At 39.1% G+C, this 27,716-nt stretch overlaps 1 protein-coding gene across 1 annotated transcript in view; it reads right to left on the bottom strand.

The window, feature by feature from the left end:
- The window catches only part of DSCC1 (DNA replication and sister chromatid cohesion 1), a 33,141-nt gene extending 11,417 nt beyond the window's left edge, over positions 1-21,724 (bottom strand). Inside the window, exons 1-5 of the mRNA XM_020980066.2 lie at positions 20,956-21,724; positions 18,086-18,254; positions 10,639-10,773; positions 10,027-10,117; positions 356-494 (exon numbers count right to left, since the gene is read on the bottom strand). Of these exons, the coding sequence (XP_020835725.1) occupies positions 356-494; positions 10,027-10,117; positions 10,639-10,773; positions 18,086-18,254; positions 20,956-21,134 (713 nt within the window). The 5' untranslated portion in view covers positions 21,135-21,724. The remainder of the gene's footprint in view (positions 1-355; positions 495-10,026; positions 10,118-10,638; positions 10,774-18,085; positions 18,255-20,955) is intronic.
- Positions 21,725-27,716: the final 5,992 nt, after the last annotated feature.

Raw genomic sequence — 27,716 nt, forward strand, 5'->3', positions numbered from 1 at the left:
AAGATATGAATTTGGGTTTTGTAATAACAAATAATTTTGAATTCTGAATAATAGTTTTTGAGCACATGCAAATTTTCAAGGCTAAAAGAAATATTATATAACCCTTCTTTATACTATTCTAGCTACTATAAAGGAAATAATTGGTACATATAGCAAAATTCCTGGTTCCTTAAGAAATTGCAAGATTCAAAATTCCTTTCAATTATACATAAAATTCAGTTTCCCAAAATTTGAATTATTTTATAGCTTGACTGGTTGCTAATACTTACCAGGCTAGAAAAATAAAAAATAGCTTTTATTTTATGTTTCCACTTAGAAAGAAATCTTGTGGACAACAAGCATTTAAAATACTCACTCTGGTTCCAATGGTCCAAGTTCCTGAAGACAGGTAGTTAAAGGAACTCTATTAAAAGGCCAAGATTCAGAATCCACAAGCTGAGTTATATGATTTAGAAGTTTCATCTCATAATCAAATTCAAGACTCCTCCAGTAACCTATTAATATCAGAAATGCATTTTACATCAAAAAGACTATTCCATCTAGTCATTTTAAGACCTTCACTCTATACATCAAAAAATTTCATCACCTGATAGCCACCCTACTGGTGATAAGCTTCTCTATGGTTAGCTAGGATGTTCTTGGGACAAGAGATAACGCAGGCTGTTTCTGGATCTGTCAATAAAGCAATTCCACTGCTATACTGGGACAGTGGAGTCACCTCTAGCCCACAATGAGTGAGTTAAAGAGGGGCTTGGTGAAGAGATTGCAATCTACTTTGCTGGAGGAAGTATCCACATCAATGAAATATTATCCATCAGATACTGACAACTGTGTTAGGTAAGACATTTTCCTATTTGATAAATGAGTGACTTCCAACAGAGAGTGTAACTTACCTAAGGTCACACAACTAAGATTAGAACCCAGATCTCCTGACAAACTCTCTCATAGTCACCTCCAAACAACCATAAAACAAATCCTAGAACAGCAGAACCAGCAAAAAGATGGAGTGAAACAATTTTTGAGCCCAAGAAACTTGGAAGATCAGCAAGAGAGGTCTGTGTTGTTAAGGTAAAAGGGGAACGCAGTCCAGGACAGGAATCATTCCAGCAAGCCAGCAGCAGGCCCCACATCAACAAACCAGTTGGAGATCCTGAGCCCCAGTGCAATAAAGCAGGCAAACGCCAACACCAGGGCCACCCCCACCCCCACCCCTGCCTCACATGCCTCAGCATAGCCAGGAGAACAGCAGATGCCAGCTCTTAAAACTGCCACTTGCTTCAGCAGAGCCCTGGGCAAACAGGCAGCCACCAGTGGCCAGATCCCCATGTGCTTCAGTGTAGCCCTAAGGAAACACAGAAACACCACACCAGCCTCAGCACATGCCAGACACCAGCACTAGGACCCCCAGCTCAGCACCAGGTAAGCTACTTGAGAAACCTGAGATAGTGCCCCTTCCACCCTGGAAGCAGGGCTCAAATTTAAAAGAAAGTAAAAAGGCCAAAAAAGATGAGAAAAAAACAAACAAACAAGAAAAAAAGAATCTGACCATAGAAAGTTATTATGATGACAGGGAAAATCAAGACAAACTCAGAAGACAACAACAATGTCAAAACATGTATCAGCAAAACCCCAAACAAAAACAGGAAGTGGTCTCAAGCCCAAGAAAGAAATCATGGAAAAACTCAAAAAGGAGCTTAAAAATCATATGAGAGAGAGAAGAAAAATTGGGAAAAGAAATGAGAGCAATGCAATAGAATTATGAACAAAAGAATCAAAAGCTTGAGGAAAAAAAAAACAAAACAGCCAACTACTTTAAAAAGTAGAACTGGCCAAATGAAAAAGAGATACAAAAATCCACTGAAGAAAATAACTCCTTAAAAATTATAATTGGCCAAATGGAGAAGGAAGTACAAAAGCAAAGTAAGGAAAACAACTCCTTAAAAGTTAGAATTGGGCAAGTGGAAGCTAATGACTCTATGAGACATCGAGAATCAATCAAACAAATTCAAAAGAATGACAAAATGTAAAATACCTCATTGAAAAGTGACCTGGAAAACAGATCCAGGAAAGACAATGTCAGAATCACTGGACTATCTGAAATGAAAGTCATAATCAAAAGGAGGACCTGGAAAGCATCTTTAAAGAAATTATCAAGTAAAACAGAAGACAAATAAGTATAGTATGGGTTACATAGATGTATATGAATGTATGTCTATATATGAATATGATTGTAGATATCTAAGTATATGTATCTATATCTTTGTGCATGTATGTATATATGTATGTTTGTGTGTGTGTGTGTGTGTGTGTGTGTGTGTGTGTGTGTGTGTGTGTAGAGGGATAGTTCCATCCACACATAATTGCAGCCTTGGAGAAGAAGGGGGAGGAAGGGGGGAAAAATAACAAAGTAGAAATTCCACAGGAGGGAACCAAAAAAAAAGTATAAGGAAGCAAAGAAAAGATGAACAGCTCTGAACATAATGTGTAGTATTTATTATAGGCTTTCTTGAAATGGAAATTTATTGTTGCATATTTTGAATCCTCTCTTACCTTCTGCTGTGCACATGGCAATGTTTTGTTTTTCTTTTCTTATTTTGCATTTAAGTTTATATTTATCTTATGGTGTACTTAAGTTTTAGTATTTAAGTTTAAAATAAATTATAAATTACTTTAAAAAGAAAAAAGAAAAAAAGAAATTATCAAGAAAAACTGCCCTGCTATCCTGGAACCAGAGGGCAAAATAGGCACTGAAAGAATCCACTGATCACCTCAGGAAAGAGATCTAAAAATACAAATTCAAAGGAACATTAAAGCCAAATGACACAACTATTAGGTCAAGGAAAAAAGTACTGCAAGTGGCCAGAAAGAAACATCGGGGAGCCACAATCAGGATTACACAGAACTTAGCAGCTGCAACATTAAAGGATCAGAGGTCATGGAGCATGATATTCCAAAAGGCAAAGGAGCTAGGATTATAACCAAGAATCACCTACCCGGCAAAATTAAGCATAATACTTCAAGGGGAAAATGGTCATTCAAAGAAATAGAAGGATTTCAAGCTTTCATAAGGAGAACCAGAACTGAACAAAAAATTTGATCTCCAATATCAAGACCCAAGAGACACCTAAAAAGGGGAAAAGGGAAAAGGAAACATAAGGAATTCAATGAAGCTGAACTGTTTACATTCCTACATGGGAAGATGATAGTTGTAATTCTTTAAAATTGTCCCATTAACAGTACAGCTGGAAGGAATATATAGAGAGGTTGTGGGTATAAGGTGAATTTGAGGGGATGACATAAAAAATAATTAAAGGATGAGAAAGAGGAGTATACTGGATACAAAAAAATAGAAAGGTGGAATGGGGTAAATTATTATTTTTTTTTTACAATTTAAAATAAAAAAGCTTTAATGAGAATATTGGGCTTGAATGACCCTCCCAAGTTCTAAAGCCTATGACAATTTCTAAGTATTCAGAAGTTCACAGACAAGAAACTGAGAAAACCATTTTAATATGTAAATTAGATGCCAGTTCCTAATAAAGCACATGCAAACATACACACTTTTAAGTTAAAGTTATAGGCAGGGATATATTCCCTTGACACACCAAACTCTTGGAATTGGAGTCTATCCAAATCACCAGACAGTTTGCAGAATCTTTGTGAGACACTTCATCTTTCTTCTCAATTATTTTTTTTCTGTGTGGCCTCCAATTTTTTGTTGCTTTTGTGCTTCCAGTCTTTCCCTCTGCCACATTTTGGCTCCAGCAAATGCCAAACAAAGAATTATAGATTTTGCAATCAAAATATAGATCAGAAGAGAAAAGTTTTCCAAAGCCTTGGAGGAGGGCTCCCAGCATATTGGATCAATTGTGAAACTGCTCCTGGCTAGAGGTCACCAGGAGAGAACAAAGGAAGCAGAGAAAGAAAAAGAAGGCAGAACCCACTTACCTCTCTGTAGCCATTTCATGGTGCAAGGAATGGGGTAAACTATTTCACATAAAGAGGCACAAAAAACCTATCAGAGTAGAGGGAAAGATGGGAGGGTGGGCAATGGGCATCACTTGAACCTTACTTTCATCAGTATTAGTTCGAAGAGTTGAATATAGAAATCTATCTTACCCAACAGGAAAGTAAGAGGGGAGGAGATTAAGTAAAGGTGTGGGGGGCAAAAAGGTAGGGACTAACAGAACAGGGCAGACCGGGGAAAGCAGTAGACAGAAGCAAAACACTGTTGAGGAGGGAAAGGGTGAAAGGAGAGAGAGGATGAACAGGAAGAAAAAATAGGATGGAAGGAAATACATAGTAATCATAACTATGAATGTGAATGAGATAAACTCTCCCATAATCTGAAGTGGATAGCAGAATGGATCAAAAAACCAGAATCCTGCAATATGTTGTTTACAAGAAATACTCTTGAAGCAAAGAGACACACAGAGTAAAGGTAAGGGGCAAGAGCAGAATCTGTTATGCTTCAGCTGAAGTTAAAAAAAGCAGGGATAGCAATCCTGATCTCAGAAAATCAAAAGCAAATATAGACCTAATTAAAAGAGATAAGGAAGGAAATTACATTTTGCTAAAAGGTACCAGAGACAATTGAGGTAATATCAATATCAAACATATATGCACCAAGTACTGTAACATCTAAACTCTTAAAGGAAAAGTTAAGTGAGTTACAGGTTTGTAACCAAACGAGATAGAGAGCATTATGAAATGTAAAACAGATAATTTTGATTATATTAAATTAAAAAGCTTTTGTATCACCAAAACCAATGCAGCCAAGATTAGAAGGGAAGCAGAGAGCTGGGAAACAATCTTTACCAACAGTGCCTCTGATTAAGGCTTCATTTCTCAAATATATGGAGAACTAGGTCAAATTTATAAGAATATAAGTCATTCCCCAATTCATAAATGGTCAAAGGATATGAACATGCAGTTTTCAGATAAAGAAAGATCTATAATCACATGAAGAAGTGCTCTAAATCACTTTTGATTCAAGAAATGCAAATTAAAACAACTGTGAGGTACCACCTTACACCTACCAGATTGGCTAATATGACAAAAAAAGAAAATGATAAATGTTGGAGAGGATGTGGGAAAACTGGGACACTAAAGCACTGTTGATGGAGTTGTGAACTGATCCAACTGCTCTGAAGGGCATTTTGGAACTATGCCCAAAGGGCAACCAAACTATGCCTTACAAGGCCTTTGATACCCTTTGATACAGCAATATCTCTTCTAGGTCTATATCCCAAAGAAATAATAAAAATGGGAAAAGGACCTACTTGTGCCAAAATATTTACAGCAGCCCTTTTCATGGTAGCAAAATGTTATGAAAGTAATGGAATACTATTATGCAATAAGAAATGATAAAGAGGCAGATTTCAGAAAAATCTGGAAAGACTTATACAAACTGATGCAAAGTAAAATGAGCAGAACCAGGAAAACATTGTACACATCAGCAGTACTGTGTGATGATCAACTATGAATGACTCAGCTCTTCTCAGCAACACAATGATCCAAGACAGGTACAAAGGACTCACAAAGGAAAATGCTATCTACATCCAGATAAAGAATTGATGGACTCTGAATGCAGATCAAAGCATACTTTTTTCATTTACTGTATTCTTTTTTGTGTTTTTTTTCTGTTTCTTTCACAACTGTGACTAATGAAAATACGTTTTGCATGACAGCACATGCATAATCTATATCAAACTGCCTACCATTTTCAGAAAAGGGGAGGGGAGAAAAATTTGGAACTCAAAATCTTGTAAAAACAAATGCTGTTTCTTCCCTTGACCCGTCCTAGGTAATAATTTAAAATGGTGAGGTACTCTCTTGCTCCAGAGAACCCCACAAAATCACGCAAGTCAAGGGGTTCAAATCTCCGGGTCCACTTCAAGAACACCAGTGAAACAGCCCAAGCTATCAAGGGCATGCATATCCGAAAAGCTACCAAGTATCTGGAAGATATCACCTTGAAGAAACAATGTGTTCCCTTCAGGCGATATAATAGTAGAGTTGGCAGGTACGCCCAGGCTAAACAGTGGGGTTGGACACAGGGTCGTTGGCCCAAAAAGGGTGCTGAATTCTTGCTGCATACGCTTAAAAATGCAGAGAGTAACGCAGAACCGAAGGGTTTGGATGTGGATTCTCTTGTCATTGAGCATATCCAGGTTAACAAGGCTCCCAAAATGCAACAGCGTACTTACAGGGCTTGTGGTCGGATCAACCCATACATGAGTTCTCCTTGCCATATTGAGATGATACTTTCTGAAAAGGAACAAATTGTTCCTAAACCAGAAGAGGAGGTTGCTCAAAAGAAAAGATATCCCAGGAGAAACTGAAGAAACAAAAGCTTATGGCATGGGAATAAATGTGACATTAGAAAGCAAATAAAAGTGAAATGAAAACAAAACAAAACAAAAAACAAATGCTAAGAATTGTCTTGACATGTAATTGGAAAAAAAAATACTGTTTTAAAAAAAGAATAATTTGTATAAAGTATCCCCTTTTCCATCCCCCTCTCCAAAAAACCTACAAAAACTTAAGACATTCACCTACAAGTACATATAGAGACTATAGAAACAGTGGGCTTAAACTTATAATATGATGGAAGTGAAGCACACATAGAGAATATGTGTGATCAAAGTGTAAACTCACAACCCTTGATTATTTTGAGTCCTTTTCTTCCTTGTCCTTATCAAGTTTCACTTAGGAATAGCTCTCTGCTGGGCTCTGAGGATTGGTGCCATTCTAGAGTTAATAACTGACCCTTCTTTCTGGGGTGAGGGCCTTCACTGAAGCTGTCAGTGTCCTTGAGTGTCTGCCTTTCCACATCCATCTGCAACTGCTTCCTTTGTTGCTAGCCACTACCACTCTGGTGGTGAATGCTACAGCCTCTGGTCACCCAGGGAATCTCTGTTGGCTCTGATGGATCTCCTGAACATATATATGATTACCATGGGGAGAGCTTTCCACTCTCTCCAAGGTGTGGCTGGAGTTTTGGCACCACAAGACTGGCATGTGTCTGGAATCGAGAATTCCAAACCAGCTTGCTGTTTTATGCACACGAATGTAGGTACATCTGACCTTCTAAGCTAATCACAGGAATCACGTATTTCCTGTGTGGCAGCATCTGTCTTCATCCAGTGATCAAAGCACTTGCATCTTTTCAGTTTGATTAAGGACTTCTTCCTACCCAGTCTGCTTTGATCACTGAGTGATTGAGATGGGGGTGTCAAACCCCTCCCTAACAAAATTTAACCCTTATTTTATACATGAATAAACTGAGGCCCAGAAAAGTGACTTTCCCAAGGTCACACAAATAATGTCAGGATTCAAATGAAAGTTCTCTAACTCCAAGCCCAGTAGTAATCTCATTATGCCACAATGAAAGAAATAGACCATAGATATGAAAGAATTTTTAAAAAGTTAAAAACACAATAATACAAATATAATTTCTTTAAGTCATATTTTTAGGGCTAGAAGAAATTTTAGAAGCCAAAGTTCAATTCTCTTAATATACAAATAAAGAAACAAATGCCTAGAGAGGTCAAGGGCTTAGTCGAGAGTCACACAGCTAGTAAGTATCTAAGAAGAGATTTGAATCTAGGTCTCCTTGATTCCAGGTCTAGCATTCTACCCACAACACTGCACCTCTTCCAGAGATTACTGTAAGAAGCAGTACAAAGCTATCACTACTGTTGGAAAAATACAAATTAACTACCCTATCATTTCTAAGAAAAAAAATAACAGCTAGTAGCTGCCAAGAACTGTGCAGAACATTTTATAAATATTATCTCACTTGATCCTCATGAAAACCCAGGGAGGTAGATGCTACTATTATCCCCATTTCACAGATGAGCAAACTAAGACAAATGGAGATTAAGTGATCTGCTCAAGGTCACACAGGCAGCTAGGTGGCGCCCTAGTAAAAAATGTGCCTGGAATCAGGAAGACGAGTTCAAATTTGACTCCTTACTAGCTGTGGTGACCCTGGGCAAGTCATTTAACCTGTTTGCCTCAGTTCTTTCAACTATAAAATGAGGATAATAATCATATCTATCTCTCAGGGTTGTTGTAAAGGATCAAATTAATATTATAAAGTATTTAGTACAGTGCCTGGCACATGGTAAGTGTTATATAAATGTTACTGTTGTTATATCATCATCATCATTAGTTTGAGGCCAAATTTGAACTTAGGTCTTCCTGACTCCAAGCCCAGCACTCTATCCACTGGCACCTAGCTGCCTCAGAACAAATCTGTGATATTCAAAAACAGAGAGGGAAAGTAGAATACTATTAATCACACCTTCTCTGAAGTCCTTATGTTCTTTCAGGCCCCAAATTTAAAAGGATACTTTGTAAGTATATTTTCACTTCTTTTTCAGAAACTGGACAGAATCCTAGAAGGAATACCAATGTTTAGCCTGTTGGCACTGTATAGCCCCTAGTGCCCATCTCACTAAATGAGTTTAGACAAACTAACATTTTTAAGGAGCTAGTATTAGAAGAGGTTAAGAAGCTGTTTCTAATTAACTTTGATGTTGTGTCAGTAGTTTTAATCAGGCTCCTTGGAACTGGACTTCGTGAGATTTCAAGCTTTTTCAGGTACCCCAAAACAGATCAAAAGTCTAATTATCTAAGACAAGTCCTGTCCTCATAATCCATGGGTATAGATTAACAGCAGTGGTAGCACGGCTGACGTGGGGCAAAGAAGGCAGGCAGAAACCTACTGAAGTACAGCTCAAGTACTAAACACTAGGTAGGGAAATAAACCAGACCTAAAAAAGAAGAGGAAAAGTAAGGACAAACCATGAAAACAGATGTGGAAGAGGAACAGTAGAAAGACCACTGCATTCAGAAATCAGACCAGCTGGGTTAATCTTGGCTCTGCTACATACTGGCTGAGTAACCTTGGGCAAGTCTATTGAGTTGGGAAAATATTTATCAAGCACTTCATATATGTGCTAATTACTTCAGATACAAATTTTTAAGTGATATTGTTCCCACTCTCAAGAAGTTTATATTCTTTTAACAGGAGAATTTTAAGAACTTCCCTGGGCTTGTTTCCTTCTATGTAAAACAAGGGGGGTGGATTAGATGATCTCTACGGTTCCTTCTATTTCTATTTACACATTTTTCAAGAATAATAATACTATTTATATAATGATTTAAGGTTTTCAAAGATCTTTATATGTCATCTATTTGACTCTCACAACAACTCTAGGATTATGCCCATTTTACAGAAGGGGAAACAGATTAAGAGTGGTTAAATGACTTATCTAGGTTTGAAAAGCTACTAAGTATTTGAATTTAAGTCTTCCTAATTCAAATCCAATAAATACTCTATTTATCCACTACCCAGAGCTGCTTTTTCTTTCAAAAAAACACAGACACAAACACTGGCCCTAGCCGTTTTTTACATAGACTGTATGGCACACTGGAATCAATAATAAGGTGGCATGGGTTTGAGACTCGGCATTGACATCGCTCTCAGATGAGCGATGGACAAAATTGTCATCTTGTTGCTATCAAGCTGATTCCAAATCTCTCCAACTTAACTAGGTTGGCCTTTGGACCACAGAAAGTTCTTCACAGTTAGGGAAGGGAGGGTGGAATTAATCTGGGAACTCTGGATCTCTACTAAATCATTTATCTATTCAATTAAACAATGATAAACCCTGTAAGCAGTCATGGTCACAGAGTAGAGGCGGAGCTTTGTCCACTAAATATTCTCAGTATCAGTCAATCAACAAGTACTTTTTAAGCTCTTACTAAGTAGCAAGCACCATGGGTAGTTGAAGATAAAAGAAACAGCCTGCTCTCAAGACTCCTCCTTTGCATGAGAATAAATAGTACAACCAAAACACAAAGACACCCCCCCCACCACTGGTCCTGTCACCTTGAAACACAAAAATGACACTTAACTAAGATGAAGAAGTCCCAGGATTCTACCTCTTGTAATGCCTCTTCAGTTCCCTATTTCCTAATACTACTGATGATAAAAATAATAAATAATACTACCTCCAATTTCACAGGCATGGAGAACTTGTAAATGGGCCAGGATTTCCTCCTCACTTGCCTGAATTTGATCAAGCAAGTCTGCCATTGTATACTACAAAGCAAAAATAGGTAAGTGAGCCTCAGACATACAATCTAATGCTGCTTTCCAGAATTCCTTTTGCAACCTTCGGCATGGATGCCAAAATGCAATTACTAAATTGGACCAATGACACAGTCTTACTTTGTTTTGTTGATAATAAGTAAAGACTGCTTGTTGATAATAAGTAAGTTTCTGCTAACAAAAAACAATTCTAGTGTGACAATAGAGTTTTCAGTTTTGGATTGCATTTTTAAAATGTGTTCCTCACAAAACAGTTTCTTTCTAATTTAAATTTTGTCCTACATTTTCTTAAATCAATTTTGACACATTCATAAGATTGTTCATTTACATAATGTCTTTCCCCAAGAGATACTTTTAAAAACCCTCTAATTTTGCTTCTATTAAACTATCATTTAATTTATTAATATACAAAAATAAATTTCTTTTCATTTATAAAATGTCACCACTAAGAATCTCCAATTCTCTAATTATGAAAACACATCAACTGAACAAATTAACTTCAGAAGTCTTACTTTTGAATGATTTGAATCCTTTTCTTTTTGAGCATCAGGCCCTTCATATGGATTTTCCATCAGAAGTTTCTTCAGTTTCTTTAATTTTGGTCTACATCTTCTTAATTCCCAATAATTGTTAGCAAAACCAAAGATCTACAATTTAAAAAGTATTATAAACATTAATACACTCTGCCACACGAAAATCATCAAATAAAATCCAAACAGAAAGAAAATACCTATGAATAAAAAAACACAACAGAATCAAGAAGGAATACACCTAAACTATCCCTAATATTTGAGATGGAAAGGTACATTTATTGATTTCCTTGTAACTGCTATGGATGTCAGGGCATCAGTTACCATGGAGAGTCTTCAATAATGCTTGACCTTGGATAGCTTCCCTGAGCCTCAGTTTCCTCATCTGTAAAATGTGGCTGGATTACATGGCTTCTAGTCCTTTCCAGATCTATCTATGATCCTATAGTCTTATTAAATCATATTTTATTGCTGTAGTTGTTAAAAGAAAGGAAAGGAGGGTAGCTCTAAGAGAAAATGACTGATAGAAAAACAAAACACAACAATAACTGCTTTTTTTTCATTTCTTTACTTTTTTATTTTTTGCATGTGAAAACAATTTTTTTTTTAACATTTGTTTTTAAAACTTTGGGTACCAAATTTTCTCCCTAGCTCCCTCCTCACCCACCCTCTTTGAGAAGGCAAGCAACTCCATACAGGTTATACATGTGTAGTCATGCAAAACACTTCCATAGTAGTTGTGTTGTGAAAAACTAAGTATATTTCCCTTAATTTTATCCCGCCTCCCATTTATTCTATTCTGTCTTTTGACCCTGTCCCTCCTCAGAGGTATTTGCTTCTGATTACCCCCTCCCCAAATCTGCCCTCCCCTCTATCATCTCCCTCATCTCTTGTTCCCTTTCCCCCCTAATTTCCTGTAGAGTAAGATAGATTTTCATACTCACTTGAGTGTGTATGTTATTCTCTCCTTAAGCCAAATCCGATGAGAATAAGATTCACTCATTCCCTCTCACCTTCCCCCGTTTCCCCTCCACTGTAAAAGCTTTTTCTTGTCTGTTTTTTGTGAGATAATTTACCCCGCTCTACCTCTCTCTTTCTTCTTCTTCCAGTATAATCCTCTCTCACTCCTTAATTTAATTCTCCAGATATCACCCCTTCATCCCTGTGCCCTCTATTTTATCTATCTATATATACATACATATAATTTTTTCCCTCCAATTACCCTAATACTGACAAAGGTGTCATGAGTTACAAATATCATCTTTCCATGCAGGAATGTAATCAGTTCAACCTTAATAAGTCCCTAATCATTTCTCTTTCCTGTTTACCTCTCCATGTTTCTCTTGAGTCTTATATTTGAAAGTCAAATTTTCTATTCAGTTCTGGTCTTTTCATCAAGAATGCCTGAAAGTCCTCTATTTCACTGAATGTCTACTTTTTCCCCCTGAAGGCTTATACTCAGTTTTGCTGGGTAGGTGATGCTTGGTTGTAATCCTATCTCCTTTGCCCTGGGAATATCATATTCCAAGCCCTCTAAATATAGAAGCTGCTAAATCCTCTGTTATCCTGATTGTGTTTCCACAACACTTGAATTGTTTCTTTCTGGCTGCTTGCAATATTTTCTCCTTAACCTGGGAACCCTGGAATTTGGCTACAATGTTCCTAGGAGTCTTCCTTTGGGGATCTCTTTCAGGAGATGATTGGTGGATTCTTTCAATTTCTATTTTGCCCTCTGGTTCTAGAACATCAGGGCAGTTTTCCTTGATAATTTCTTGAAAGATGATGTCTAGGCTCTTTTTTGGATCATGGCTTTCAGATAGTCCAATAATTTTTAAATGATCTCCCCTGGATCTATTTTCCAGGTCAGTTGTTTTTCCACTGAGATATTTTGCATTGTTTTCTATTTTTTCATTCTTTTGGATTTGTTTTCTTGATTTCTCATACAGTCACTAGCTTCCAATTGCTCCATTCTAATTTTTAAGGAAGTATATTGTTCAGTAAGCTTTTGGACTTCCTTTTCCATTTGGCCAATTTTGTTTTTTAAGGCATTCTTCTCCTCATTGGCTTTTTGGACCTCTTTTGCCATTTAGGTTAGGCTATTTTTTAAGGTGTTATTTTCTTCAGTATTTTTTTTTTGGGGGGGGTTTCCTTTAGCAAGCTGTTGACTTGTTTTTCATGATTTTCTTGCATCACTCTCATTTCTCTTCCCAGTTTTTCCTCTACTTCTCTTACTTGCTTCTCAAAGTCCTTTTTGAGCTCTTCCAGGGCCTGGGACCAATTCATATTTTTCTTGGAGGCTTTGGATGTAGGAGCTGACTTTGTTGTCTTCTTCTGGTTGTATGTTTTGATCTTCTCTGTCACCAAAGAAAGATTCTATGGTTTGACTTTTTTTGCAAAGTTTGCTTATGATCCCAGCCAATTACTTGAGTTTTAAACTCTTTGTCAAGGTAGGGGTCTACTTCCAATGTGGAAAATGTACTGTCTCAAGCTTCGGGGGTTTTGTGCAGCTGTTTTCAGAGATACTTCTAGGGGCTTGTAAATTTTCAGTTCTTCCAAGGTGGTACGATAAGGGTTGAGGTGATTACTCCTTTCCTGGCCTGTGCTCTGGTCTATGAGTGACCACAAGCACTCTTTTCTGCCTTGGAACTGTGAGGAGAATTTGCTGTTCACCACCACTATAAGCTCCACCATGCCAGCACTCCTCCTTACCTCAGGACCGCCACCCGGAACCGTGACCCAGATCCAAGCATGGGCAAAGCAAGAGAATCCTGCCTCAGCACCAGCAAAGCGATCCCTGCAATCCCCCTCTGGTCAGCCACTCGATTCTCCCTCAGTCTGTGGCCTGGAAGCTCCGGAAGCAGCTGCCACCTCGGAGCTGCAGCCGGGCACTGGGCTGGGACTGAGCTTCTGTCTCACTGCAGTCACAGACTTTTCCTACTAACCTTCTGTTATCTTTAGCATTCATGGGGTGAGAAGTCTGGAAACCACCACAGCTGCCCGTGATTCAGTACTCTGAGGCCTGCTCCAAGTTTGCTGAGGCCTGTTTTGCCTGCACGCCCACGCCAATCTGCGCTTCTTTCCAATCAACCATCCAGGTTGTCCTGGGCTGAAAATTTGTTTTCCTATGTCTTTTTGTAGGTTCTGCTGCTTTAGAATTTGTTTAGAGCCATTTTTTACAAGTATTTGGAGGGGTTTAGAGGAGAGCTCAAGCAAGTCACTGCTTTTACTCTGCCATCTTGGCTCTGCCACCCAATAAAACTGCTTTTTAAAAAATTTAAATCAAATAAACAAATGACTTCAAAAATACGATTTTTGCATAAAAGAAGGGTATCTAGGCTACAACCTTATGTTATTAGGAATTGAATTATAGATACTATCAGCAAAGACTCTAACAGACTTTTTACAGAAGCTAAAGATAGTTGAAATCCAATGTTTGAGTGCTATACCTTAAGAAGGAGGCTGGTGAAAAACCTGGAAAGACTTACGTGAACTGATGCAAAATGAAGTGAGCAGAACCAGGAGAACATTGTACATAGTAAAATAGCAATATTGTGCAATGATCAACTATGACTGACTTAGCTCTTCTCAGCAATGCAATGATCCAAGACAATTCCAAAGGACTCATGATGGAAAATTCTACCCACATCCAGAGAAAGAACTGATGGAGTCTGAATGCAGATTGAAGCATACTATTTTCACTTTATTTTTTTCCAGTTTTTTTCCCTTTTGTTTTATTTCTTCTTTCATAACATGACTAATATGGAAATATGTTTTACATGACTGCACATATATATAACCTATATCAAATTGCTTACCATCTTAGAAAGGGGGAATGAGAAGGAAGGAGAAAATTTAGAACTCAATATTTTATAAAAAATGAATGTTAAAAAAAGAATGTCTTTACATATAATTGAAAAAATAGTAATAAAATATTATTTTTAACAAGGAGGCTGATGAACTAGAATCTATCCGAAGGAGGGTGATCAGAAGTGTGGGATCCAAGAAACCATGAGGAATAACTGAAGGAATAAGGGCAGTAAGAAAAGAGGATTCCAGTGAGAAATGGTAGCTTTCCCCTTTGGGTTTCTCTCTTCATCTTCCTAGTGGCCAAAAAAAAAACCACCCCTAGGTTCTTCCACCTTTCTCTGGTGGCTGCTTCCCACTGGCCAAAGGACAGAGTTTGATGCCTTTGGAAGACAGGGCAGATGAAAGACTTCAGCTGTAGAAGGAGCTGGAATTGTAAGGGAGATTTAAAGGACATAGGAATTACAAAGAAGACCAGAAGATGAATTTGGGGGAGGAAAATTTGGGAAGACTTGAATAAATGGAGAAAGACTACAAAAGATGATTGAGTGACTTAACATATGTATACTACATTGGAAACCTTAACTACAGAAATGCTACCTATTAAGAAAACTAAAGAACAAAGAAAAAACTTACAAGACAAGGAGGAAAGGAAGGGAACAAGCATTTATTAAGTGCCTACTATGTCCCAGGTACTATGTTAAGTGCTTCACCAATATTATCTCATTTAATCCTCACCACAACCCTAGAAGGCAGACACTGACTGAGACAGAGAGAAGTTAAGTGACTTAGGGTCACACAGCTGGTAGGTGTTGAGGCTAGATTTCAACTCAAGTCTTCTTGACTCCAAGTCCAGCTCTCTGTCCTCTGGGTCACTTTGCTGCCCCAAGACAGGGTGAGATGTTGGTCCCTTCCAGTTCTACATCTATAATCCTATAAGTTAAAGAGGTCCAAGGAGTATCATTCTCACTAAGTTTCTTTAAGCCAAATTGGTGGCAATTGTTATATACATTTTACAAAAAGAAACAAATCCCAAGCAAGATTTTTTCCACCATATTACACTAGCTCCCAGAGAAGCAGCATGAATGATCTGAAAGGGCCTATCCTTAAGATAATTAAAATAAGAGTTGGAAGTCCCTCTATTCCAGTAATTTCACATGAATCACTGAAACCTTCCCAATGTCTTCGCTTCTTTCCAGTCCATTAATATGTTTAAAGGAGTCAGTTCCCGATTTGCTGGCTTGTCTCAGTCTGGAATAACTAATGACTTCTGCCAGCCTCTAGGGAATCTCACTCAACCCAAATTATCTTCAGTTTATTTATCTGTGTAATGCTGGATCTCCCCAGTAGAATGTTCTGTGTGGCCAATGTAGACAGGCTGGAGACATCTGCTTAATGGTGACATTGGGTCTTTTGCTCCAAAGTAATTACGGACTAGCCACACTTGGCTATAAAATTTAACCAACTAACTTGAGTTTAAAGCAAGGAAGCAATGACTTCTTTAAAAAGGCATAATTTTTATATTTCTCCACCCTCAAAAGCTTTTCCAAAATGCAGTGGCTATGGTGTGAAGGAGTCTCCCTTCAAAACATTTCCATAGAAAAATGAACTAAAATCAGGTCTATTTTTCTAAATGAGTCACTTAAAAGCCAACCTTCTGCTTTAGAGAAAGAAAGTCACTTTGTCTTTCTTCCCCTAATTTGAATTTCTTTAAAAAGTAGATATCCTTTCAAACAAGGAAATTTCAAGAAACTAAGAATCTTCATAACCTCATAGTATTTACAGTTGGAAAGGATGGTAGATCAATCAATCAATCAAGACAGCTTGGTGGTTTAGTGGATAGAGTACCAGATTTGGAGTTGGAAAGACCTTAGTTCAGATCCAGTCTCAGACACTTCCTAGCTGTGTGACCCTGGGCAAGTCATTTAACCTCTGCCTTGATTTCCTCATCTATAAAGAGGATAATAACAGCACCTACCTCCCACAACAACTGTGAGGCTCAAATGAGATAATAACTGTAAAGTGCTTAGCACAGTGCCTGGTACATAATAAGCAATTGGTTATTGTCATTGTTATTATTATTATTACTACTATGTTCCAGGCACTATGCTAAGCACTGGAGATACAAAAAGAGGCAAAAGACAGCCCCTGCCCTTATGGAACTTACAATCTAATGTGGGAGATAACATGTAAACAAATATATAAACAGAGGGAAGACATTAGAATTAAGGTTTGGGAAAGGCTTCCCATAAAAGATGGGATTTTAGTTGGACTTAAAGGAAGCCAGAGAAGTCAGCAGGTAGAGTTAAGGAGGGGGAGCCTTCCAGGCAAGGGGGACAGCCAGAGAAAATGCCTGGAGTGTCTTGTTCATGGAACAGCCAGAAGGCCAGTGTCCATGGATGGGACAGTGTAAGAAGACTGGAAAGGTAGAAGGGGACTAGGTTATAAAGGGCTTTCAATGCCAAACAGAGTATTTTGTATTTGCTCCTAGAGGTGACTGGAATTTACTGAATAGGAAAGTGACATGGCTGACCTGAGCTTTAGGAAAAAGTGACTGAATGGAGGATGGATTGGAGTGGGGAGAGACTTGAGGCAGGCAGACCCACCAGCGGCCTATTGCAGTAGGCCAAGTGTGAGGGGATGACCACCTGCACTAGGGAAATGGAAGCATCAGAGGAGAGAAGGGGGCCTATTTGAGAGATATCACAAAGAGACCTTGGCAACACCTTAGATATTTGGGGGGGGGGAAGAGAGGGGAAGGAGGAAGGCAGATAGTAAGGAATCTAGGATGATTTCTAGAGCCTGAAAGACTGGGAGGATAGTGCTGCCCTCTACAGTAATAGGGAAGGTAGGAGGTAGGGAGGGTTTAGGGGGAAAGATAATGAGTTCTGTTTTGGCCATATTGAGTTTACTATGTCTACTGGATATCTAGTTTGAGATATCTGAAAGGTAGCCAAAAACTTGAGACTGGAGGTCAGCAAAGAGGGTAGATAGACAACATCAAATTCAATCACCTCATTTTACAAATAAGACTGACACCTGAAGAGGTTACTTGATTTGCCCAAGATCACACCGGTAATAAACAGGAGAAACAATTCAATCTCTGTTCCTCTAACTCTAATCCAGTGTCTTATTTTCACCCTCATGTTGCCCCCAAGATCGCATGAGTATAAAGTGTAGTATAAAAGAAAGAACCCTGTGTTTGTGGTTAGAAGAGATCTGGGCTTAGATTCCACCTCTGGCACTTCCCAGTTGCATGACTATAGGCAAGTCACTTCAATTCTCTGAGCTTCAGTTTCTTCATCAGTAAAATGGGAACAATAATACCTTTATTACCTATGTCATAGGGTTACTGTGAAGCTCAAATGAATTGGGTATAAAATACTTTCTTTGAGAAGGGATTGTGTAATTTGTTACATTGTCTATTCAGTGCCTGGCACAGTACTTTCACATAGTAGGTGCTTAATAAATGCTTTTTAATTGATTGTTTACAAGTACTTTACAAATGTCAGCTACTACTACATTACAAGCATAATATATAAAGCTAAGCAAATTAAAAATTGTTAGATTAGCCCACTGATCAGTTTCTATTCCAGAAATCAAAAAGGGCAGAAAACAGTCATACCTCAGTGTGAATTATGTTAGAAGGCATTTCCTCAGTTCTTATTTGATCTGGAGTTTTGCAGCCTGGTATAAAAAGCAACATATTTGAAGTATCTGCTATTTTCAGGTCATAGGTTTTCTCTTTGCTGCAAATCACTGCCTGTTCATCTTTGTCACCACGGATCACAAGACTAGAAAGAAAAGGGATAGAAAAACATGTATGTTTTTCATACATGAGACAGCAAACAATTTCTATGAAAGAAATTTCCATTTATGTATAAATATAAGCACGCACATGTTCACTCATTCATTCATTCATTCATTCATTCTACATTTGCAGCTCTGCTTGGTTTCAGCTCCACAGAACAAGATGCTGATAAACTGATCACTTTTAATCTCATTTGTTCAGTCATTTTTCAGTAGTGTTTTGATTCTTCCTAACCTCATTTGGGGTTTTCTCAGCAAAGATACTGGAGTGGTTTGCCATTTCCTTCTCTAGCTCATTTTACTGATGAGGAAACTGAGGCAAACAGGGTTAAGTGACTTGCCCAAGGTCACACAACTAGTATCTGAGGCCAGATTTGAACCCAGGAAGATGAGCCTTCCTGACTCCAGGCCCACACTCTATCCACTATGTCATCTTGCTGGCCTTTAATCTCATTACCATAGTGCTAACAGCCTTGGATACTCAAGATGTATCATTCACATCCTTCTCTCCCCTCCATTAGAGAGCTGCAAAGTGGAGCACTAATCTCCTAGCAAAGCCTTCCTTTAGAGAGGACAGAAATGGGCCACTCCACCCACCATCTGCAGCAATGCTGGTTTCAACTTTGCCAAGTACCTCCAGTGCCTCCCCTGCATCCACTTTCCAGCTTTCTGTTGTGATGTACCCACATAACACTCAAGTAAAAAAAAAAAAGGTCTAACGACCAACTTGTCAAATATAGAACTTCTCCAGAACTTCTATTATAAGTTGGATTTCCCAGATGCAATAATTTATTTTACAGTGTTGCCAAAGACTAATTGATCCAATTCAACTATTTATTTAATCCAGATTCGAGGAGGTAGTTTAAAATGGAAGAAACACTGTAAGCTCTGGAATACAATGGTGCCTGTATAGATGCCCAGATGGAGGTTAATGACAAGGGACATTTATTTTCACAAGCATGAGTTATTGTGAATATCTAAAAAAAAAGAAAGGCAGAAGTTGTTTGTTGGTTTTTTTTTTAATTTGGGGAATGAAGGAGGGTTGAGAGCCTCTCAGTATCATTCCACTGAGATCTCAGCTGAACTATAACCTAGTAAATTGTATTATGGAGTTGCCTGAGATTCACAGTTGTCATAGTAGCAGCTATTATGAGTCAGAGGCTGGATTTGAACCTAGGTCTTCCAGACACTATTCCACACGGCCTTTATAATAATATTATTATTAAGAATGTAATATTAGAATGTAAAGTCCTTAGGAATTCCATTAGAATGTAAGCTCCTTGAGGGCAGGGACTTTTTTTTTATCCCCTTAGCCTGGCTCACAGTAGACACTTAATCAATACATGCTGATTGATTATCATAAAAGCTTATTTATTTATCATGCCTGATTCATAGCAGGCACTTAATAAATGCATGTTGATTATTATAAAATGTATTCATCATAATAATAGCTTACTGCATATAACATTTTTCAGTTACAAATCACTTTATATATACATTATCTCACTTGCCCCTCACATTATCCCAATTCCACAGGAGAGAGGTTGCCCAAAGTGACAATTAGGAATGGGAACATAGGTCTTCTGACACTTTGTACTATAATGATTACCTACATCAGCTACTATATACTTATGATGGGCTGGTAATACAAGTTAAAGGTGGAAAATATAGAACCCAACAAAAAGCCACACACAGTGGAAAAAACAGCAAGGGGAAATACAGGAAGAAAAGGGACAATAGAACAGAGAAAACAGAAAGGAGAATTAGTGGCTCTCTAGGGTAGAACACTAGAGAAAGTACCAAGGATTTGAAATCAGGGGGTTGGACTAGGTGGCCTCTTTTGATCATCTGGAAAATAACAAGGGGCTTGGGGTTATCAATAATTGTGTTTGAAAACCCAGGTAGGCACTTACTTCACCTAAGTCAAATCACAATCTCTCCAGGCCTAAATTTAATGGGGGGGGGGAGGCCTTCACTGCCACACAAGGGCTTCATAAGGCTAAAATGATAAAATATATTCCAAAAATGCTCAAAGTGCTACAGATTTTTGTAGCAATAAAAACTGGAAACTAAGGAGGTGCCTCCTACTGGGAAACAGCTAAACAAACTGGTATGTGAATCTAATGGAACACCATTGTGCCACAAGAAATGATAAAACTGACAGTGTTCAGAACTCTATGTAAACTGATGTGGAACAACGCATGCTGAACTAGGAGAACAAATTATATGGAACATTGTGGAGAAAAACAACTTTGAAAGCCTTGAGGGCTCTGATCAATGCAATGATTAACAACAAGGCCAAAAGACTGATGAGGAAACTTGCCACAGGTTTGCTGTGAGGACCAAATGAGTTAACATGTTTGTAAAGCGCTTATCGCAGTGCCTGGCACAGAGCAAGTGCGTAAAGAATGCTCTTTCCTTTCCCTTTTCTCTAGGCTGAAAGGTGATGCCTTTAAAACGCAAAATTTACATACATTTCCAATGTACGACTTTGTTTTGCTGAACGGTGAGTGCTTTTTTTTCTTTTTTGTTCAGTGGGAAAGCGGATAGTGGGAAGGGCAGAGAATAAATACATGTGAAAATAAATATTTTTTAAGTGCTATAGCATTATTTTGGCCAAGAGTGGAGAGGTGGAGGGGAGGCCAATGGTCCCAGGTCTCCCCCCATAGAGTGGGCGTGTCCTACCTGTGCCCCGCCTCCAGCTGCTGGCAGAGCGCGGGCTCGAGCTCCACCAGGCAAAAGTCTCCGGCCGTGGCCCCGCTGGCCCCGGGGCTGAAGCTCAGGCAGTGCACGGTGGGGAGCAGCTCCGAGGGGTTCAGCTTCGCGATCTGCAGCGTCGCGTCCACCTCCTCGCGGGTGCGCATCCCTGATGCGGGAACGATGCTACGCGGGCTCCAAAGGAGAAGGTGCTTGCAAAAAGTAAGCTAGCCCCAAACCAGCGGGAGCAGCGGCCAAAAAAGGAAGAAGCTCTTTCAAAAGCGCGCCAAAGTAGCGCAGGCTCTGGCTTGACGCACTTCCGGGGCGGAGAGAGGTTTGCGCACCTCTTTCCTGGCAAAATTACGGGCCACTTTTGTAGATAAAGCACTATCGGGCTCCTTCTGCTCCTGCTCTGGAGCTTGCTGGAAGGAACCGGGATAAATTATCTCTTGGGTCCTTCTCTCTCTTGTTTTCAGCCGTGAATATAGGGAAAGGCCAAGCTCGCCTCTCTGAACCTCAGTCTCCTAGTTTGTAAAATGAGGGGGTTGGACTTAGAGGAGGAGCGCTTAACCTTTTTTTGTGTCGTTGACGCCTTTGGCAGTCTGGTGAAACCTATGGACCCCTTCTCGGAATGTTTTTAAATGCATAAGATAAAATATACAGGATTGCAAAGGAAACCCATTAGACTGAAATACAGTCATCATTTTTTAAAAGCAAGTTCATACATAAAATATTACTCCCCTTCAAGTACTCCATCATTCTGCGCTCCACGAAAACTAGACTTCTCCGTGGACAAGTTCGATGCACTCTAATGACATTTCTCTTGCCTCTAAGCAAAAACCCTTAGTCTAGCCCTTAGCTATCATTCTTATTAGACATTACTTCTCCCAGAAAGTGGCGAATCAATCATTTATAAATGCCTAAGATATTTTATAAATCGGGATGAATGGGGAACTCTTGCTGCAGCCCAGGCTCTATGCTAGGTGCTGGGGACACAACTAAGAATGAAACTATATCCCTCGCATTATTATGGTTATTTTATTAATTATAAATACGAAAATTATAATAATTTTCAATAAATATGTGATTATGCTTAAGATTCGTGTGTTGCAAAATTGTGATGTTTTAAATTTTATCTGAATGAAATAATGAGCTAAGAATTTATTTGAATACATTGTTTTATGGAAAATGGGGGGGTTTTGGCCAAAAAAAAGTGATAATTCTTATAGAAGTTAGGACACTATTGTCCAAGGCAAAGACAATAAGTATTCATTATAAAGTGCTATCATACAGTTCTATAACATAAAAAGAATGAAACATACCTACTCACGATGACCTAATAAGGGAAAGATGTGTGTATCTATACAAAGGGCAGCTAGGTGGCGCAGTAGAGTACTGGGCTTGGATTCAGGAAGACTCTTCGTGAGTTCAAATCCGAACACAGACATTTAACAGCTGTGTGATCCTGGTCAAGTCACTTAACACTGTGCCTCAGTTTCCTCATCTGTAAAACGAACTGGAGAAGGAAATGGCAAACCACTCTAGTATCTTTTCCAAGACAGTCAGACATGACTGAAAAGACTCAACAACAATGTATACAGAGATTTTCTTCTATAGACACATATCCACACTACATGTATGCACATAAATATACATACATGTATGTATAAATATATACAGAATGAGTAAAAAGAATATATTCGAGATAAATTCTAGGTAGTTTGGAAGGGAGAGCAGCACTAACAATTGGGGGGGAATGAGGAAGGTTTCATGCAGAAGTCGGTGCTTGAGCTGCGTCTTAAAGGAACAAAAGCATTTCATGAGGAGAAGAGGAGAGAATGCATTCCAAAGGTACAATCCAGGCACTGAACAAAAAAATGGAGATGGGAGTTGGTCTGCCCTGGAAGGCACAGAGAGAGGGCCAGTCCGGAAAGACAGGTTGGGAGCAGACTGTGTAAGGTTTTAAAAGCCAAAGAACTTTATATTCTATCCTAGAAGCAATAGGAAGCCACTGGAATTGATTGAATAGGAAAGTCACATGGGGAGATCTGCACTTAAGGAAAATCTGGCAGCAATAATCTAACTGGCGTTCTCTCTCTATTCCTCATACGCCACCCTCCATTATTTGTGTTTGTGCCTTTGCACTGACTGTCTGCCCCCATTCCTGCACTACACTTTCTCCTTTCCTCTGCCTCTTAAAGCCCCTCTCTTTCCCACTGTTTGGGCTTTGATGGCCCTGAGTGAGTGTAAATAGCAACTGTTTCTGTTCTGGCCAGAAACCCTTGAGGGTCTTCCTCTCCCAAAATGATTCTTTTATGAAGGCAAACTATGCAATGCTTTGCCTCAATTCTTACCCAGCCTTTAATTACTTAATGGGCTTTGTGGACAGACTGAGACCTGGGGAAGACCTTAGCTTAAAAAGTCCGAGGTCTCCCACTAAATCCAGGGCCAATCGCCAGCCATCTTGACCTAGGTCTTGCCACTGGAAGCTGATGACTCCGAAGGAGAGAGTGAGGCTGATGAATTTGCACACCCTGCCTCACTTAAATTCAGTTTACTTGCAGGTCAAGACATCACCCTCCTGATGTCATTGGTCCTCTTGGAGAACAAAGGACGAACAACAACAATCCTTCAACTCACCAGCTCTCTAGGTCCTCAAGTGTGGCCCTTTGAATCCAAATTTCACAGAACAAATCCCCTTAATAAAAGGATTTGTTCTATAAAACCTGGACTCAGTCAAAAAGTCATACCCGAGGACCTAGAAGGCCACATGTAGCCTTCAGGCTGCAGGTTCCCCACCCCTGCTCTAGAGCTACTTTGCTAACCTACTCCCTCTGAAAGTTCTGGTCCCTAGATCTTGTTGCTTCATCTCCCCTCGGAATCTAGTGATACATCTGAAGAGTTGGGAGGTGGGTGTAATTTTTTCTAGTACTATTTAGCTCAAGAATCCCCTCCCCCACTTCCTGCATTGATTAGCAGTTGATAACAATTAGTCAATTAACAATTAGCTTTAAAAAGGAGTACATACTAAAGTGGTATTTAAAAGTCCAAATCCTCTGGACCCTTCAGAGCTCACAAGGTCCTCCTCTAACCAAGACAGAAGGGAGACTTAGCGGGGAAAGGCTGAATTTGAAATGGGAGGCCCACCTCCTCGACCCCGTCCCCCAAGCCATTCTTGTGGGCTTGGCTAGAAGACTTCTGCCCTAAACTGCTAGAAGCTCAAATCCCTCTGTTTCAAAATGCTTCAATATTTTATAAACAAACCTAAGGGTACAATCAACTTTCCTCAATGATTCTGAACACTCTTCCTGTCACCACTAAAGTTCATCCAATGGATTTCAAAGATATCTAAATTAATCAAGGACTTTTCAGACTTAGTCAAAGTGTTTGATTAATTCAATTGATACATTTAGAACTTTTTTACACCTCTGATGCTTTGATTCAATTAAGAAGTGCCATCTCTTGGTAACTTTTGACATTCCCCTTCCAAAGGATTGGTGTTTCTTTCTTCTGGCTCTAGCCTTGACTCTACAGATTGTTTTTCTACCCTATTGACTGACTGCCAGACTCCTGGCTGCTCATCATGGCTCCTTTCATTTTTAGTTTAATTGATTCATTAATAAACAGTTTAATTCATTCCCTTTTATAGTCCCAGATCAAGTATGTTGAATGTCACACCAAATAGAGTCTATCTGGAAGCTTTCTGGGTGAAGGAGAATCATGTGCAGTTAAGCCGCAGATAACAAAGGTTATGCTGGAGCCACATTGTGATGGCATTTAAATGCCAAAAAGAGAAATTTATATTTGATTTTAGATGCAAGAAGAAGCTACTGGAGCTTCTTGACTAAGGGAATGACAAGTCATACTCCCCCTCTTCTTCTTCTTCTTTTTTTTTTCCCCAAACTGAATCAGCTTTTCTCACTGGAAGCTTTCACTCCTGATTTTATTCTCTTTAACGTTTAAATCTTCAATGAAAATGTTATTTCCATTAAGGCCAACAGGTGGCAGCATGAACCTAAATATTAATTGTCCACCAATGCACAATTAGTATTAACAAGAAATAGGGGAACCTGGAAGTCCCCATAGAAACAAGATGTCAGATGAAATATTTGGACAGGATGTTGATACTATCACTCCCACCCAAAGAAAATCCCAAGATGATAGAAACAGAAGAAGCAGGAATTCACAGAAACAGAATTTCAGAGTTGGAAAGGACTTTGGTGGCTGTCTTATCCAAGCCATATGGAAAAAAGTATAACCATTCCAACATGCCTGCTTGTGGTCATCCAGTCTCTACTAGAAGATTTTCAGTGAAAGGGAATCTATTATTTCCTGGGATTGCCTGTCACACTTTAGGATAGTTCTAATTGTTAAGAAGTTTTTCCTGACATCTAGCCTAAGTTTGCCTCTTTGTAACCTACCTGTTGTTCTCTGGGGCCACAAAGAACAAGCCTAATCTTTCTTCTTCATAACAGGCCTTCAGATTCTGGAAGATAGTCATCTTATCCTCCAGCACTCGAAGAGTGGTTGTCTTACCCTCCCCTTAATCTCCTCCCAGGCTTTTTTGTTTGTTTCTTTGTTTTTGTGAGGCAATTAGGGTTAAGTGACTTGCCCAGAGTCACACAGCTGTTGAGTGTGATGTACCTGAGGCTGGATTTGAACTTAGGTCCTCCTGACTCCAGCTGGTGCTCTATCCACTGAGCCACCTACCTGCCTCCCTTTCAGGCTTTTTTAATCCAGGCTGAACAACTCTGGTTGCTCCAACTGATCATCACATGGCATGGGCTCAAGGCCCTTGACCCTTCTGGTCGCTGTCCTCTGGAAACTCTCCAACCTATCAGCCTCTTTTTGAAACTGAGGAGCAAGAACTGAGTATGATATTCCAGATGTGGTCTGACAAGGGAATAGCATGTTAAAACAATCACTCCTTTGTTCCTGGATTAGGATCTAATTAGTGCTTACTGTTATGAACTTTTAAAGGATCATAGCAAGGATAGCTCCCATTTATATTTTGCTTTATAAATTACCAAATACTTTCATCACAGGAACCTAGGAGGGAGCTTATATATGTATGTTTATTTCCAGGAAAATTTTTTCATTTTCAGGAAACTGAGCCTTAAAGAGGTTGTGACTTTCCCAAGGTAAGGACTCAGGTTTTCTAACAACTCCAAGACCCTTCCTACTATCACCATTGCAAACAATTCTCAGTTATCTATGAGTTTAGGAACTGGGATAATGTAGATGGAAATACACAGATAATGCAGATCTGAATGATGGTGACCTTATCTCTTGGCAGCATAGATGCTAAGAAATACCCCCAAATGACTCATTTGAGAGTCATCTTTTCTTCCAGTCTCTATCTGGATCTATCTACAGATGAAGGTATATAGGTCACACAGGGGCAGCTAGTTGGCACAGTGGATAGAGTGCTGGACTTGGAATCAGGAGGACCTGAGTTCAATTCTGGGCAAGTCACTTAACCCTCTCTGCCTCAGTTCCTCATCTGTAAAATAAGCCAGAGAAAAAAATGGCAAACCACTCCAATATCTTTGCCAAGAATGCCCCAAATGGGATCACAACTGAAACAACTCAACACACAAAACAAAAAATTAGGTCACTGAAGTAATCACAAAGCAAGATACAGAAGAAACACAGGGCCTGGGAAACCTATACCCTGGAGAATCAGTCCCTCAATCATTGGGAAGCTCAGTAATTCAGTAGTTGAGGGTACATAAGAGTGATTCCCCAAACATAATTATTTATTCTGGGATCAGCTGCACTGGAGCTGAATGAATTGGGTGTGATTTCCACATATTTCACCAGGCTGCATAAACTTCTGGCATTTATCTCTTTTTTTGATAAATGACAACTGGTAAGTATCACAGTCAGAACATATATGCCCAGGTACTCTGACTCAAGTCCAGTGCTCTTTACACCATAGCATGATGCCTTTTGGATTCCAATGTCACAGAATTGCAGAACAATCAAACTGAAATAAGACCATTTACTTCACCCTGTCACCATTGCTATAGTATGTTTGTCTCAATAGCATTGGGGTATGGTAGATGGAGGACCAGTTTCAAGTTGGTTGTGTCTCTGACACATGCTAGCTGTGTAATCACAGATGATTTACTTAAGCTCTCAAGGTCTCAGACAACTTTTAAGATTAGAACTTACTGACAGAGCTGTGTCAATGAAATCAAAGGCCCAGATGAAAAAAAAAAGTTATTTGGTTTGATTTTCAAGTAAGTCAAAGGAAGGGATGTAGTGGGCAAGGATGTGATAACCCTGGGGTCACTGAGTATATTTTTGGTTAAGTCATTGTTTATTTGAACCCTCAGGCCCCAAGGGGTTCCTTGTTCTAGATGTAGAGCCCCTTTCTGGAAAGCCGGTTTCTGCTGAGGAAAGAAAACATCTTGAATAAAACTAAAAATATGGCCTCTGAAAGAAACCATAAATCTATACAATTATTATATCGTTATGGTGGTGATGGGATAAGGTCAGTCTGTTGAATGTGGGCTAAAGCATTTTAAGATAGTAAAATGTGGTTGTAAATTGGAAAAATCATAATTGTGTTACAATTTAAATTACTTCATAATATTCAGTACTTTCAGAGTGCTTTCTAACTAGTACATTTTTTCCTTATGAAACAGCAAGTGGGGTATGGTCCAGCCTATTATGTACAGCAGCTAGGTGGTGCAATGAGTATAGTGTCAGGACAATCTGAGCTCAAATCCTGCCTTATACTC

Source organism: Phascolarctos cinereus, unplaced genomic scaffold (genome assembly GCF_003287225.1).
Source record: "Phascolarctos cinereus isolate Bilbo 61053 unplaced genomic scaffold, phaCin_HiC Scaffold_4;HRSCAF=312, whole genome shotgun sequence".
Lineage (NCBI taxonomy): Eukaryota > Metazoa > Chordata > Mammalia > Diprotodontia > Phascolarctidae > Phascolarctos > Phascolarctos cinereus.